This window comes from Rhinoderma darwinii, chromosome 3, assembly GCF_050947455.1.
Source record: "Rhinoderma darwinii isolate aRhiDar2 chromosome 3, aRhiDar2.hap1, whole genome shotgun sequence".
Taxonomy (NCBI): domain Eukaryota; kingdom Metazoa; phylum Chordata; class Amphibia; order Anura; family Rhinodermatidae; genus Rhinoderma; species Rhinoderma darwinii.
In genome coordinates, this window is record NC_134689.1 from 71,510,585 (window position 1) to 71,527,608 (window position 17,024).

Consider the following 17,024-nt stretch of genomic DNA (forward strand, 5'->3'; position numbering starts at 1 on the left):
CCACGGCCGTCAGAGCCGCAAGTCACAGCCGTGCAGACCACTATGGTCGTGTGCATGAGGCCAAAGTCTGCTAAGCCACTGTATCTAATCCTATCCATAGCTATAGGGTCGTAATGCTATAGATATGCTGTTTTTTATATACACATATACATACACGCACACACATTTTTTTTTTGGGGGGGGGATATATATTGGGGCTAATGCCCCTGACATTTTAAGACCTTAGTGACGCCCCTGGCTGCTAGTGCTGCATCATTGTGTCACTTACGAGACTGAAGGCTACGGGCCGCCGGCCATGAGAAATTTGGGGGGGGGCCCAAGAAGGACCTTTCCATCGGGGCCCATGAGCCTTTAGCTACACCCCTGATCATGTCTGTCAGTGTATATACAGCAGCATCTCAGCATCATGTCTGTCAGTATATATACCGCAGTACTGTATCTCATCATTGTGTCTGTCAGTCTATATACAGCCACATCTTATGATGTCTGTCACTGTCTGTGTTTGAGCATCATTTACATTACTCTTCCTGTGTATTGCTGTTTTTGGAACAAAACAGACACCTTTTCATACTTCTGTACAACCCCTTTAACTTTATTAACCAAATGACAAGAAACCCTAGAGACAGGCAGCCATATTGTACATCATCTAGAAACAGGCAGTCATTTTATAAATCATTTAGAGATATTCGTTAGATAAGGAAAATAAAGAGAGAGAAGCGCTTCATGTGTGAGGACAGGACGTTGTTTACGGCGGGGGTGTAGCAGTTATGATCACTAAACACGTGTTATAGTCACTGTATCGCATCCACAGAACTGTCAGCCTTGAGTCGTTCCTGGGTCTCTGTGTTTGTATCTGATGAATAGCCCAGTTTGGGCTCGAAATGCGTATACTTTTTATGTAATAAAACGCTTTTATACAAAAGAGTCTTTGCATTTTTCCCCGAGGAACCGCACCACAGAGCGTCTCAAAGTAACTACTCACTTTTAAATCTTTTTATTGCTATCATCTAGAAATAGACAGCCATTTAATACATCATCTAGAGACATACGTCCATTTTATACATCATCTGGAGACAGGCAGCCATGTTATACAAGTAAATATACGCACAATGTTTATCATTATTCCACTGCTAGTCCTATTCATTTAGCCCATGGAGGTGCCCTCTATTTTAACCCAACAGATGTATGACTCGTAACCCAATTGCTAACTAATTGCTAGGGTGTCACATAATCTGTGGGGGGGGGGGGTCACATGACTGATGCCATGTTTAGTTGTATTCAGTTAGCACATGGATGCATTATACAGGACAAATGTGTGGGCTATCCTATTCTACTGTGAAAAAACATCCCATCGGAGACAACTAGGATAACTTCCTGTGTGAATGCGCCCTAATATTAGCAACTAATAATTTCATAATACATTTTTATGTATATACTTACATTGTTTGGTGATTATATAATGTTCTTTTGGGGATCTAACTTAAGTTTAATTTCATTTTTGAAAGGTTGCTGTTCCAATTGAGGAAATGCAGCGAATACACTTGCGGTTCATGTTTAGACACAGGTCATCTATGGAATGTAAGTGGTTTTCATTTCTTTGTGGAATAATATCTAATAATTACCCTATTGTTATCCTATGTGTGAACCCTAATTTAACAATGTTCTAATCGTATGTAATTCTATTCCTGTAACAAGCCAAAGACAAAGGAGAGAGGAACTTTGCAATGTCCTATGTGAAGCTGATGAAAGATGATGGAACAACGCTGCACGACGGCAGCCATGACTTGGTGATATTAAAGGTAAATTCAAGCGACACACAGACATGCTGCTCATACAACTCTTTGATGAGAGGAGGGGGAGCAGGATGAGGGAGCAGGGAAAGAAAGACACAGACGCGCTGCCCATAGAAGTCTATGGAGAGGGGAGGAGAGCAGGGAGAGAGAGAGACACACACACAGACACGCTGCCAATAGAAGTCTATAGAGAAGGGGATGAGAGCAGGAGGAGGGAGAGGAGACACCTCAGTTCTGGATTCTCAGCTACACTGCTCATTCCTGCTGTATAATTCCCTCCATGCTGCTGCTGCTTCTATGGATACAGTGGCGTAGCTATAGGGGTCGCAGCGGTCACAATTGTGACCAGGCCCCGAAGCCCCCCGCACCACATCAATAAAAAGTTACTATAGTAACTGGGGCTGCGGGCCCCTGTTACTATAGTAGCTGACACTACTTACCCGCCTGGTTCCAGAGCGCAGTGGAGGTCCTGACGTCACAGCGCTGTGCGCAGCACATGACGTCACAACGCTATGTGCCGTGCACAACATTCCGACCCTGGATAGAGTCAGGACAGGACCTCTGCTGCGGCTGAAGAGGAGGGTACGATTAACCCCTTCCCGCCATTTCACGTACAGTTACGTGATGGGAGATGGCCTTTTTCCGCATCTCCACGTAACTGTACGTGATGGAGATGAAGCTGGCTCAGGAGCTGAGCCAGCGACATCACCGCCGGGTGACAGCTGTATGTTACAGCTGGCACCCTGAGGTATCGGCCAGGACCGGAGCTAGCCTCCGATCCGACCGATTAACCCCTCACATGCTGCGTTCAATAGAGATCGCAGCATGTGAGGAGTTTATAGCCACCGGCGCCCCAGCAACGTGATCACTGGGTTGCCGGTGGCTGCAAATGCGATCGGAGGGGTAATACTTACCTCCCGGTCCGCCAGTAACGGAATCCTCCTATGCCCCGTCGTCGGCGGGGCCCAGGAGGCTTCCGGTACCATCGGCAAGATGGCGCCAGCTCAGCTTCCGGCTCAGAAGCTGAGCCGGCATCATCAGCAGTGGGTGTCCGCTGTATGTTACAGCGGACACCCCGATCTAACGCCAGGAACCGGAGCTAGCTCCGATTCCTGGCATTAACCCCTTCAATGCAGCGATTCAATGCAATCGCTGCATCAAAGTGGTTTGTATGCAATCGGCAGCCTTGCCATGCGATGGCAAGGCTGGCGACTGCTACTATGGCAACAGGATGCCTAACAATGGCTTCCTATCTGCTATTACGTTAGCCGATTAGGCCCCGCCCGGAGGCGGAGCCTGATCGGCTTGCTGTCAGTGAACAACTGACAGTTCTAATACATTGCACTACATAGGTAGTGCAATGTGTTAGAACATCAAAAAAACAGTTGGACCTTCAAGTCCCCTAGTAGGACTAAAGAAAAGTGTAAAAAAAAGTGTAAAAAAAGTAAAAATAAAAGTTGTAAAAAATACAATAAAAGTTTCAAATAATAACACAAAACACAATGCCTTTTTTCCCTTATCAAGTCTTTTATTATTGAAAAAAATAATAAAGCCATACATATTTGGTATCGCTGCGACTGTAACGACCTTAACTATAAAAATATAATGTTATTTATTCCGCACAGTGAACGCCGTAAAAAAAATAACTAAAAAATACTGACATAATTGCTATTTTTTGGTCACTTTGTCTTCCAAAAATTGAAATAAAAAGTGATCAAAAAGTCGCATGTATCCAAAAATGGTACCTATAAAAACTATAACTCGTCTCGCTAAAAACAAGCCCTCATACAGCTCCGTCAACGAAAAATTTAAAACCGTTATGGCTCTCACAACTTGGCGACAGAAAAAATCCATTCTCTTTACAAAAGTTAATTTTATTGTGCAAAAAGTTGTAAAACATAAAAAGTGCTATAAATTAGGTATTACCGGAATCGGACTGACCTGCAGGATAAAGGTAACATGTAATTTATAACGCATGGTGAACGCTGTATAAAAATAACTAAAAAAATATGCCAGAATTGCTGTTTTTTGGTCACCTTGCCTCCCAAAAAAAAAAAAGGATAACAAGTGATCAAAAAGTCGCATGTGCCCCAAAATGGTACCAATAAAAACTACAGCTCGTCACGCCAAAAAAAAACAGCCCTCATAACACTACGTCTATGAAAAAATAAAATTAGTCAAGGCACCAATAAGCCAGGAAATAAAAATATGCAGTTGTGCCCGAGGGGAACGTTTCTTCTGTTTCAAGTGGCGAATTATCAAGGCCCCTAAAATTAGGGAACCAGGAAGGGGAGGGTCCAAACATATCTGCTGGAAGTGAGGGCGCCCGTATTATACCAGGACAACACTTTCCTGCAAAATCCCCCAAACTGCAAAGGTGCGGAGTGTGGACCAAAAGGGGAATAAGTAAAGACCATTTATTAGTGCGACACCGGCCTGTGCAGAAAGGATTGTGTCACAGCATAACAAACATCTATGGATTATTTTATTGTTTTTTTTTACCCCACTATACCACCTGACTATGCCCCTTATATACTCCGCCCGCCTTACATGTACCCCCACATTATAAACGGAAACACCAGTAAGACTCAAAACAAAAACTACTACAAGCAAAATCCACGCTCCAAAAGCCAAATGGCGCTACCTCCATTCTGAACCCTACAGTGTGCCCAAACAGCAGTTTACTTCCACATATATGGCATCGCCATACCCGTGAGAACACTTTTAACAATTTTTGGGGTGTGTGTCTCCAGTGGCACAAGCTGGGCGCCACATATTGGCATATCTATTGAAAAACCATTTTCACTCTGCAACATCGCGTGCACACCAATTTCTCCCAATCACCTGTGGGGTTAATATGCTCACTACACCCGTAGGTGAGGGGTGTAGTTTCCAAAATGGGGTCACTTCTGGGGGGGATCCACTGTTTTGGTCCCACAGGGACTTTGCAAATGCGACATAGCGACCAGAAACCAATCCAGAAAAATCTGTACTCCAAAAGCCAAATGGCGCTCCCTCCCTTCTGAGCCCTACTCTGTGCCTAAACAGCAGTTTATTACCACATATGTGGTATTGCCGTACACAGGAGAAGTTGCTTTACAAGTGTTGGGGTGCTTTTTTTCATTTATTTGTTGAGAATATGAAACATTTTCAGCTAAAACTACGTCTTATTGAAGAAAAAGGATTTTTTTTATTTTCACTGCCCAATTCTAATAAAATCTATGAAACACCTGTGGGGTCAAAATGCTCACTACACCCCTAGATGAATTCCTCAAGGGGTGTAGTTTCGTGAATCGAGTGACTTTTGGGGAGTTTTCACTGTACTGGTACCTTAGGAGCTTTGCAAATGCGACATGGTGTCAAGAAACCAATCCAGCAAAATCTGTGCTCCAAAAGCCAAACGGCACTCCTTCTCTTCTGATCCTTGCCGTATGCCCAAACAGCAGTTTATGACCACAAATGGGGTATTGCCGTACTCCAGAGAAGTTGCTTTACAAATGTTGGGGTTCTTTTATTCCTTTATTTGTTGAGAAATAGAAAAATGTTGAGCTAAAGCTACGTCTTATTGGAAAAAAGGATTTTTTTTATCTTCACTGCCCAATTCTAATAAAATCTATGAAACCCCTGTGGGTTCAAAATGCTCACTACACCCCTAGATGGATTCTTCAAGGGGTGTAGTTTCCTAAATGGAGTAACTTTTTTGGTGTTTTTACTGTTTTGGTCCCTTAGGGGCTTTGCAAATGCGACGTGGTCTCCGCAAACCATTCCTGATAAATTTGAGCTCCAAAAGCCAAATGGCGCTCTTTCCCTTCTAAGCTCCGCCGTGTGTCCAAACAGCCGTTTATGACGACATGCAGGGTATTGTTTTACTCGTGAGAAATTTCTTTCCAAAAGTAGTGGTGCATTTTCTCCTTTTAGTCCTTGTGGAAATTAGAAAAAATAAGCTAAACCTACATTTTCTTTGAAAGAATGTAGATTTTCATTTTCACGGCCTACTTCCAATAATTTCTGCAAAAAACCTGCGGGGTCAAAATGCTCACTATACCCCTAGATAATTTCCTCAAGGGGTATAGTTTCCAAAATGGGGTCACTTTTGGGGGATTTCCACTGTTTTGGTGCCGCAAGAGCCTTTCAAACCCGACATGGAGCCTAAAATATTTTCTAATAAAAAGGAGGCCCCAAAATCCTCTAGGTGTTCCTTTGCTTCTGAGGCCGCTGCTTCAGTGAATAAGTGCACTAGGGCCACATGTGGGGTATTTCTAAAAACTGCAGAATCTGGGCAATAGATATTGAGTTGCGTTTCTCTGGTAAAACTTTCTGTGTTACAAAAAAAATAGATGAAAAATGAATTTCTGCAAAAAAAAAAAAGAAATTTGAACATTTCACATCTACTTTGCCTTAATTCCTGTGAAACATCTAAAGGGTTAAGAAATTTCTAAATGCTGTTTTGAATACTTTGAGGGGTGAAGTTTTTAAAATGGGGTGAGTTATCGAGGGTTTCTTATATATAAGGCCCTAAAATCCACTTCACAACTGAACTGGCCCCTGTAAAAATAGCCTTTTGAAATCTTCTTGAAAATGTGAGAAATTGCTGCTAAAGTTCTAAGCCTTGTGATGTCATAGAAAAATAAAAGGATGTTCAAAAAACGATGCAAATCTAAAGTAGACATATGGGGGATGTTAATTAGCAACAATTTTGTGTGGTATTACTATCTGTCTTACAAGCAGATACATATAAATTTAGAAAAATGCAAATTTTTGCAATTTTTCGCTAAATTTTGGTGTTTTTCACAATTAAATACTTAATGTATCGAGCAAATTTTGCCAGTAACATAAAGTCCAATGTGTCACGAGAAAACAGTCTCAGAATCGCTTGGATAGGTAAAAGCATTCCGGAGTTATTACCACATAAAGTGAAACATGTCAGATTTGAAAAAATTGGCTGTGTCCTGAAGGCCAAAACAGGCTGTGTCTTGAAGGGGTTAATATCCCTCTATGCTGAAGCTGATAGGTGGAGTCCGACTCCCGGGACCCCGCCAATCAGCTGTTTTGAAGAGGCCGCAGCGCTCGTATCCTGAGGATAGGCCATCTATGTTTAGGGACTGGACAACCCCCTTTAACCCCTTCCCGTAGTAAACAACTTTAAGATTTTCATTTTCGTTTTTTCCTCCCCACATTCCAGAAACCATAACGGGGGCTTGATTTTTGCGGGACGAGTTGTAGTTTTTCGTAGCACCATTTATTTTTCCATATAATGTACTAGGAAATGAGAAAAAAATTATTTGTGGGGTAGAAAATGAAAAAAAACAGCGATTCCTCCATGTTTTTTTTCGCGCCGTTTTTACAGAATTCACTGTGCAATTAAAACAGCATGTTAACTTTATTCTGTGGGTCAATACGATTATGGCGATACCAAATATATATAGTTTTTTCTATATTTTTCTACTTTTACATGTACAATTTTCCGTCCATTAAGTGGTATGAGGGCTTATTTTTTGCGGGATAAGCTGTAGTTTTTAATAATACCATGTTGGTGTACATGCGACGGTTTGATCACTTTTTATTTCATTTTTTGAAGAATAGACATTCTGGTGTTTACAATTTATTTTTTTTACGGCGTTCACCGTGCAGGTTAAATAATTATATATTGTAATAGTTCAAACTTTCACGGACGTGGCGATACCAATTGTGTTTATTTTTTTTTTTTTTTACTATGCTCTAGGGGGAAAATGGGAAAAAGGGGGTTTTCTGAACTTTTAATTTTTAATTTTTTTTTTACACAAAAAAACAACTTTATTTAACTCATTTTTACTTGTTTTATTAGTCCCCCTAGGGGACTTCAACCAGTGATCGTTAGTTCGCTTGCACGATATACTGCAATATTAATGTTTTGCAGTATATCGTGATTCTGAAAGGCACCTATTAAGCCCTGCCAGAGGCAAGGCTTAATAGGTGTACAAAGATGGCGGACCTGGAGGCGTTCATTAAGCCCCCAGGCAGCCATAGCAACCGATTGCGTTGCGGGGGGCCCAATGAGCTGTTAGAGGGGGTCGCCCTCCTCTTTCTGACAATTTTAATGCTGCGGTCGGTATTGACCGCAGCATTTAACGAGTTAAACGAGCGGGATCGCGCTCGAGCGCGATGCTGCTAGTTACTCTGAAGTGTCGGCTGTAACATACACCCGACACCGGCATCGTATGGAGCGAGCTCACTGCGTGAGCCCGCTCCATACTTCCCCTACCCGACTTTGGCGTATGGATACGTCAAATGTCGGGAAGGGGTTAAGCCTACGATGTAGCAGGCTTAGAGGGCCCATGAGACAGGATCACAGATTGTGTGATGCTGTCTGCTGGGCTCCGTATCTAAGCCAATCACATGATAGGCTTAGATACAGGGCCCATGTGTGCTCCTGTCTGATGGGCCCTGTACAGGGCCGGACTGGGACTTAAAATCAGCCCTGGCATTTTTAAGCACACAGGCCCACCGCAGGCCATATGCAGCCGCCAGTGTTGGGCTGGGACCACCTTTCATCTATACAAGAAATGGGGAGATTTATTAAAACAGGTGTAAATGAAAAGAGGAATAGTTGCTGATAGCCCCAACTCCAACGAATCTACTGCTTTTCCAGTAGATTTTCTAGAGGATTTTTTTTTGTATATAGTGCCCTACATATAGCCCCCCCTGTAGATGGTGCCCCACATATAGCCTCCCCTGTATATGGTGTCCCACATATGGCCCCCCAGTAGATAGTGCCTCACATATAGCCTCTCCTGTAGATTGTGGCCCACATATACCCCCCCCCCCCGTAGATATTACCCCTCACAATTTTAAGTGGAAAAAAAGACCAAAAAAAAACAACTTTACACACTCACCTCGATCCCGCTCCCACGTCATCCTATGTCAATGCAGGTCTGCTGGGGCTGAAAGATGGCGCTGATTGGCAGGGCAGAATGACTTGCTCCATCAATCAGAAGCGGTGCGGTGATGTCATCGCGCCGCTAGCATTTTTGAAAGGCACTGATTGGCGGGGCGATTCTTTCTGCCCTGCCAATCAGCGTCATTGTAAGGCAGATACAATTAGTGCATGAGGGGGTGGTGGCAGCTGGTTTCAGTGGTGCCGCCGCCGCCCAGGGCCAATCCTACCTTTTCTGCTGCCTGAGGTGAAAATTGAAATGGCGCCTCCCAGATATTGATTGGCATCTCCCTGACTGTTCTACATTACTACCAGCCTTCTCCTTTGCCTTGTACTCCCCTGCATGTGCGGTGCAGTGATGAAGCCGGGCAGAGTACAACTCGCTGAACGGTGCGTGTTCATGGAGTACAAGGCAATGGTGCATCCAAGAAAGTTGGAGAAGACTGGTAGTGATGTATAACAGCCAGGGGGATGTCAACTAAGCATGGAAAGGTGGGTTTGCAGTTAGGACTGTGTGACTCTTCAGGATAGCGGCACCGACCCATGATCCTTTATAGAGTAATTAGCAAATAGCGTGCACTATTTTAAAAGTTGATTTTAAAGATTTGACTGCATCTGAAACAAACATACAGGGGAATGTTTGAAAATATTGTCAGGTCATGTATTACTGCATGGTGGCAGTTCAAGGGGTTAAAACTACCAGAGAGGTTCTGATTAAACTTACAATGAATTGCAACAATGCCATCTGCTCTACACCATAACTAAGCTCAGTACATATATACAACACCAGAACCAAGCTCAGTACATATATACAGCACCAGAACATAGCTCAGTACATATATACAGCTCCAGAACAAAGCTTAATACATATATACAACACCAGAACCAAGCTCTGTACATATATACAGCACCAGAATGAAGCTCAGTACATAAATAAAGCACAAACTCCAAGCTCAGTACAAATACATTTCAGTACAGAGATCATTTGCACAGTCAGGTTAGCAGCTTCCAGTATGACCTGAACAATGGTAATGATATACTGGGAGTTGCTTACTCCCCAAAAAATAGTACCCTCCATCATCTGTACAGATCATACAGTAATAATTAGGCTTCATTCTCACCTGCGTCAGGGTTCCATTCATGGGTCCGTCAGACCTTTCTGTCAGGGGAACCAACGAACAGAAACCAAACAGAAACAATAGCTTTTTTACCATTAACATTGATTTCAATGGTAACGCTTCCGTTGCTAATGGTTTCCGTTTGTCTCCGTTTGTCTCCGTTTCGCAATGTTTCCGTTTTTTTGCCGGAATCAATAGAGTATTCCACTGTATCCACCTGTAATCTATGACGTTTAAGTAACTTAGATGTGATCTATTATAGGTGGAACCTGCATGTCAGAGACACACAGGACACGTGATTTTAACGTACCCATTGACTTCAATGGGTGCGTGATGCGTGAACAACGCACAAATATAGGACATGTCGTGAGTTTTTCGCAGCGGACTCACTCTGCGCAAAAATCACGGACCGTCTGCACTGCCCCATAGAATAACATAGGTTCGTACGACACGCGTGAAAATCACACGCGTTGCACGGACGTATATCACGCTCGTGTAAACGAGTTCTAAGGCTGGGTTCACACGACCAAGTTACGTCCGTAATGTACGGAACGTAATTCGGCCGGAAGACCCGGATCGAACACAGTGCAGGGAGCCGGGCTCCTAGCATCATAGTGATGTCCGATGCTAGGAGTCCCTGCCTCGCTGCAGGACAACTGTCCCGTTCTGTAATCATGATTACAGTACGGGACAGTAGTTCCACGCAGAGGTAAGGACTCCTAGCATCGTACATAACTATGATGCTAGGAGCCCGGCTCCCTGCACTGTGTTCGGTCCGGGTCTTCCGGCCGAATTACGTTCCGTACAATACGGACGTAAGATGGTCGTGTGAACCCAGCCTTAATGTCTGCAAAAAACTGCATGGACATTAACAATCATTTCAAAACTGTGCTGACTCGTGGGAATGCATCATGTTGACGTGGTTTGCAGCTGTATCATTGTAAGGGTATGTTCACACGACAGCGTCCGTAACGGCTGAAATTACGGGGATGTTTTCAGGAGGAAACATCCCCGTAATTTCAGCCGTAACGACATGTGCAGGCGCTTGAACGCCGCGTCAGTTACGGACGTAATTGGCGCTGCTATTCATTGGAGTCAATGAATAACGACTCCAATTATGCCCCAAGAAGTGACAGGTCACTGACAGCGGCGCGTAAATATACGCCTCGTGTGAACAGACAAACGTCAGCCCATTGCTTTCAATGGGCAGATGTTTGTCAGCGCTATCGAGGCGCTTTTTTCGGACGTAATTCGGGGCAAAAACGCCCGAATTACGTCCGTAATTAGTGTGTGTGCACATACCCTAAGACAACAGCTACTATATGTATACACCGGGTTCCAAATTATTATGCAAATGTTATTTTTCGCTGCTTTTCCTAAATAGTCGATGCAAATGACAGTCCATATAATCTTCAAGCCATCAACCGTTGGAGTATAATTCAAATTTTATTGAACAAATCTCCTAATGATAACAGATTTTTTTTTTAGAAGTAAAAAACTCAAAATGCACTGTTTCAAATTATTATGCACAACAGAGATCAAAACATTTTAGAGGTTGTAAAGAGAACTAAAATGGTAATTTGTTGAATTTGCAGCATCAGGAGGTCATATTTATAGAAATCAAAAGCTCTTTCAATAAAAAAAACTTAACAGGCCAAGTTACATGTTAACATAGGACCCCTTCTTTGATATCACCTTCACAATTCTTGCATCCATTGAATTTGTGAGTATTTGGACAGTTTCTGCTTGAATATCTTTGCAGGATGTCAGAATAGCCTCCCAGAGCTTCTGTTTTGTTGTGAACTGCCTCCCACCCTCATAGATATTTTTCTTGAGGATGCTCCGAAGGTTCTCAATAGGGTTGAGGTCAGGAGAACATGGGGGCCACACCATGAGTTTCTCTCCTTTTATGCACATAGCAGCCAATGACACAGAGGTATTCTTTGCAGCATGAGATGGCGCATTGTCATGCATGAAGATAATTTTGCTACGGAAGGCACGGTTCGTCTTTTTGAATCACGGAAGAAAGTGGTCAGTCATAAACTCTACTTACTTTGCAGAGGTCATTTTCACACCGGCAGGGACCCTAATGGGGCCTACCAGCTCTCTCCCCATGATTCCAGCCCAAAATATGACTCCGCCACCTTCTTGCCGACGTCGCAGCCTTGTTGGGACATGGTGGCCATTCACCAACCATCCACTACTCCATCCATCTGGACCATCGAGGGTTGCACGGCACTCATGAGTAAACAACACGGTTTGAAGATTAGTCTTCATGTATTTCTGAGCCCACTGCAACCGTTTCTGCTTGTGAGCATTGTTTAGGGGTGGCCAAATAATAGCTTTATGCACACTTGCAAACCTCTGGAGGATCCTACACCTTGAGGTTCGCGGGACTCCAGAGGCACCAGCGGCTTCAAATACCTGTTTCTGCTTTGCAATGGTATTTTAGCAGCTGCTCTCCTAATCCTATTAATTTGTTGGGCAGAAACCTTCCTCATTATGCCTTTATCTGAACTAACCCGTCTGTGCTCTGAATCAGCAACAAATATTTTCACAGTACGATGATCACGCTTACGTTTTCTTGAAATATCCAATGTTTTCATACCTTGTCCAAGGTATTGCACTATTTCACGCTTTTCGGCAACAGAGAGATCCTTTTTCTTTCCCATATTGCTTGAAACCTGTATCCTGCTTAATAATGTGGAACGTTCTTCTTAAGTAGTTTTCCTTTGATTGGGCACACCTGGAAAAATTATTATCACAGGTGTCTGAGATTGATTACAATGATCCAAAAAGCCCTAAGGGTATGTGCACACGGTAGCAGGCTTTTACGTCTGAAATGACAGACTGTTTTCAGGAGAAAACAGCTGCCTCGTTTCAGACGTAAAAGCTCCTCCTCGCATTTTGCGAGGCTTCTCTGGCAGCCGTAAATTTTGAGCTGTGCTTGAGTTCAATGAAGAACGGCTCAAATTACGTCTGAAAGAAGTGTCCTGCACTTCTTTTGAGGAGGCTGTATTTTTATGCGTCGTCGTTTGACAGCTGTCAAACGACGACGCGTAAATGACAGGTTGTCTGCACAGTACGTCGGCAAACCCATTCAAATGAATGGGCAGATGTTTGCCGACGTATTGTAGCCCTATTTTCAGACGTAAAATGAGGCATAATACGCCTCGTTTACGTTTGAAAATAGGTCGTGTGAACCCAGCCTTAGACACAATACCATCCATGAGTTTAATTGAAAAACCAATAATTAAATGTTTATGACACTTAAATCCAATGTGCATAATAATTTGGAACACGGTGTATACTGTACGGCTATGTTCACACAGGACGGATATGCTCTGTAAAAGCACACAGCATTTACGCGCTGTGCACCGCAGTGAATTCCGGATGAAAAACCGCACCAATTGTGGTGCAGTTTTTCAGTCAGGAATGGCCGCTGCGGAAAACTGAGAAGAAAAAGTGGATACTTACCATAGGGACGCTTCCCTCCTACATCCTGCAGCCCTGGGATGATGATTGGCTGCAACATTAACATGGATGAAACGTCATCCCAGGAGGCCGGCCCGGACAAAAAAATCGGAATTCTGGGTAAGTATAAGATTAACATTTTTACTGAGTTGCGATTTTTTTTACATCGGAATCTCTGCATTTCCGCCGCAAAAAAACACAACATCTGCTATTTGTTGCGAGTTTTACCTCCCTATTGAATTAAACCCGAAACAAGTAAGCAGAATTTATGCAAATACGATTGACATGCTGCGGATTAACAAAACGGACAGCAGGTAAAATTCTGAGCCTTTTTTCCTGCTCATCGTATGATTGAGATTTGTTCAAATCTCACCCACTCTGCTTCTACTGCATTAGGGCTTGTCCACACGTAACGGAATTGCTGTATATTTTCCATCCGGAATTGCGGAAGGAAAATACGCAGAATACTGTAGCAGCGAAGTGGGGGAGAAAAACGAAGCAAAATACGCATCATTTTCTGCAGCAATTCCAATACGTGTAGAGAAGCCGTTTTGCTGCGGATTTAGGGTTTGTCCACAGACAATCGAATTGCTGCAGAAAATGTCTGCATCAATTCCGTTTGAAACTCAAAGGCTTTCCGCTCTGGCAAAAACGCACCATTTCCTGCGGTGTTTGCGGCAGAAAATGGTGCGTAAATTGCGGCGTTTTTCTCATTGTTGGGAGATGGAGACGTCTCTTATGAAAAACGCAGCAACTCTGCACACTTTCCGTAGTGGGAATTGACATTCTGCGTTCTGTAAATTACGCACCGCAGGTCAATTTTGGCTCGGAAATTTTACGCAGCGTGTGGGTGAGATTTGTTAAATCTCATCCACTTTGCTTCTACTGTATTCTGCTGCATTTTTTCCGGCCGGAAATTTACAGCCGGAAAAAACGTAGCATATCAGGAGTGTGTGGAAGAGCCCTTACCATAATGAAATCCACTGGTAAAATCTGCAGTATTTAAACTATGAGTAAAAAGAAATACAGGGAACAGGGAAGGGGGGCTGGAGGGGGAGATTTTAGCGTAGCACAGGGAGTTTTAGTAATAGCAGCACAGACCACGGCTGCTATTACAGTTGGACGGCAGTTCTTAGCTGCTGTGTCGGCTGCCCCCTTACAAATGCTGTATCCTGCCACCTGAGCCGACACTGATCGTTTGGACGGCAAGCAGGTGGCCCACTCTTTAGCGGCCCATCTGGCATTTGCCAGAACTGCCAGATGGCCAGTCCGGCCCTGGCCCTGTATATAAGTCTACCTCACAGTAGGCTTATATACAGGGCCCCAGCAGACAGTAATCTTATACTGTATAAGATTACTGTCTGCTGGGGCCCTGTATCTAAGCATGTTACATAACCACATGGTAAGCTTAGATACAGGGCCCATATGTGATACTGTCTGTTGGACCCTGTATCTAGGCCTACCACATGGTAGGCTTCGAAACAAGCCTCTAGCAGACAGTAATCTTATACTGTATAAGATTACTGTCTGCTGGAACCTGTATCTAAGCCTACCATGTAGTAGACTTAGTTAGATACAGGGTCCAAAAGACAGTATCACACATGGGCCCTGTATCTAAGCCTATCATGGTCAGTGGACTACGTCGGATTCGAGGACTACTTCGATGGCGACTTTTTTTATTATCAATAAAATGGTTAATGAGGGTTGTGAGTTTTTTTTTTATTTCAATAAAATATTTTTTCTATGTCTTTGTGCTTTTTTTAAACTTTATTACTACCGCCTTAGTAATGGCCAACGGCTGATTGACAGCGTCCATTACTAAGGCGTGGCTTAGTGTTAGTCGGTGCAGAGGCTAATACTAACCCCCATTATTACCCTGGTACCCACAGCTAACAGTGGTGCCGGGAAGAGCCGGGTACGATCCAGTACTTGACCATGTGTAGTGATGCTCGGATACTTGGGCGGCTGCGGTAGTGCTAGCCTGCTGCTTCTTTATTGTATCTGGCTGGTTATGAAAAACCCACGTCATTTTTAAAAAAAATAAAAAATTATTGGAAAGAACGATGTGGGGTCCCCTCCCAGTTTTCATAACCAGCCAGATACAACATAGCAGCAGCAGGCAGCATTACCAGGGTGGGAAGGGCCACTGTTTTTGGCCTTCCCCAGCCTAATACTACCAGCCTGCGGCTGCCCCAGTGCCCGACCATCACTTCAGATGGTCGGGTACTGGTTCGTACCCGGCTCTTCCCAGTATTCCTGGTGGCGGTGGGTACCGGGGTAATAATGTTTGGTTAGTGTTAGCCTCTGCACCACAATAACATTAAGCCCTGCCTTAGTAATGAATGTTGTCAATCAGCCAGCTATTAAAGTTTAAAAAAATACAAGGACATAGAAAAAATATTTTATTTAAATAAAAAACCCACACAACCCTCATTAACCATTTTATTGAGAATAAAAAACCCCTATCATTGAAGTAGTCCTCGAATCCGACATAGTCCAATGACCAAACCTGTAAAATAACACAAACAAAAATAATTAGTAACACATAAAGAAGCAAAACAATTATTATTCTTGCCTTTCTTGGGTCCAACAATGGACCTGCAATGTTACATAGTTACATAGTTACATAGTTAGTACGGCTGAAAAAAGACACATGTCCATCAAGTTCAACCAAGGGACGGGAAAAGGGAAGGAAAAATTTCTACACATAGGAGCTAATATTTTTTTGTTCTAGGAAATTATCTAACCGTTTTTTAAAGCCATCTACTGTCCCTGCTGTGACCAGCTCCTGCGGTAGGCTATTCCATAGATTCACAGTTCTCACGGTAAAGAAGCCTTGTCGCCTCTGCAGCTTGAACCTTTTTTTCTCCAGACGGAGGGAGTGCCCCCTTGTTTTATGAGGGGGTTTTACAAGGAACAGGATTTCACCATATTTTTTGTATGTGCCATTAATATATTTATATAAGTTAATCATGTCCCCCCTTAGTCGTCTTTTTTCAAGGCTAAATAGGTTTAATTCTTTCAATCTTTCCTCATAACTTAAATTCTCCATGCCCCTAATTAGCTTCGTTGCTCTTCTTTGTATTTTTTCCAACTCCAGGGCATCCTTTCTATGAACTGGAGCCCAGAACTGAACTGCATATTCTAGATGAGGCCTCACTAATGCTTTGTAAAGTTGTAATATTACATCCCTGTCCCGTGAGTCCATGCCTCTTTTAATACACGACAATATCCTGCTGGCCTTTGAAGCAGCTGATTGACACTGCATGCTGTTATTGAGTTTATGATTTACAAGTACACCCAGATCCTTCTCAACAAGTGAATCCGCCAGTGTAGCTCCCCCTAGGACATATGATGCATGCAGGTTGTTGGTACCCAGATGCATAACTTTACATTTATCTACATTAAACTTCATCTGCCAAGTGGACGCCCAAACACTTAGTTTGTTTAAATCTGCCTGCAATTCATGAACATCCTCCATAGACTGAACTATATTACATAGCTTGGTGTCATCTGCAAAAATAGAAATAGTGCTATTAATCCCATCCTCTCTATCATTAATAAATAAGTTGAATAATAGTGGTCCCAGCACTGAACCCTGGGGTACACCACTTATAACTGGGGACCATTCAGAGTAGGAATCATTGACCACAACCCTCTGGATACGGTCCTTGAGCCAATTCTCAATCCAATTACAAACTATATTTTCTAAACCTATAGTCCTTA

At 43.2% G+C, this 17,024-nt stretch overlaps 1 protein-coding gene across 1 annotated transcript in view; it reads left to right on the forward strand.

Annotated features, from left to right (window-relative positions):
• Window positions 1–17,024, forward strand: part of DOCK2 (dedicator of cytokinesis 2) — a 963,684-nt gene that overhangs the window by 260,878 nt on the left and 685,782 nt on the right. Inside the window, exons 16-17 of the mRNA XM_075859372.1 lie at window positions 1,506–1,578; window positions 1,696–1,799. Coding sequence (XP_075715487.1) covers window positions 1,506–1,578; window positions 1,696–1,799 — 177 coding nt within the window. The remainder of the gene's footprint in view (window positions 1–1,505; window positions 1,579–1,695; window positions 1,800–17,024) is intronic.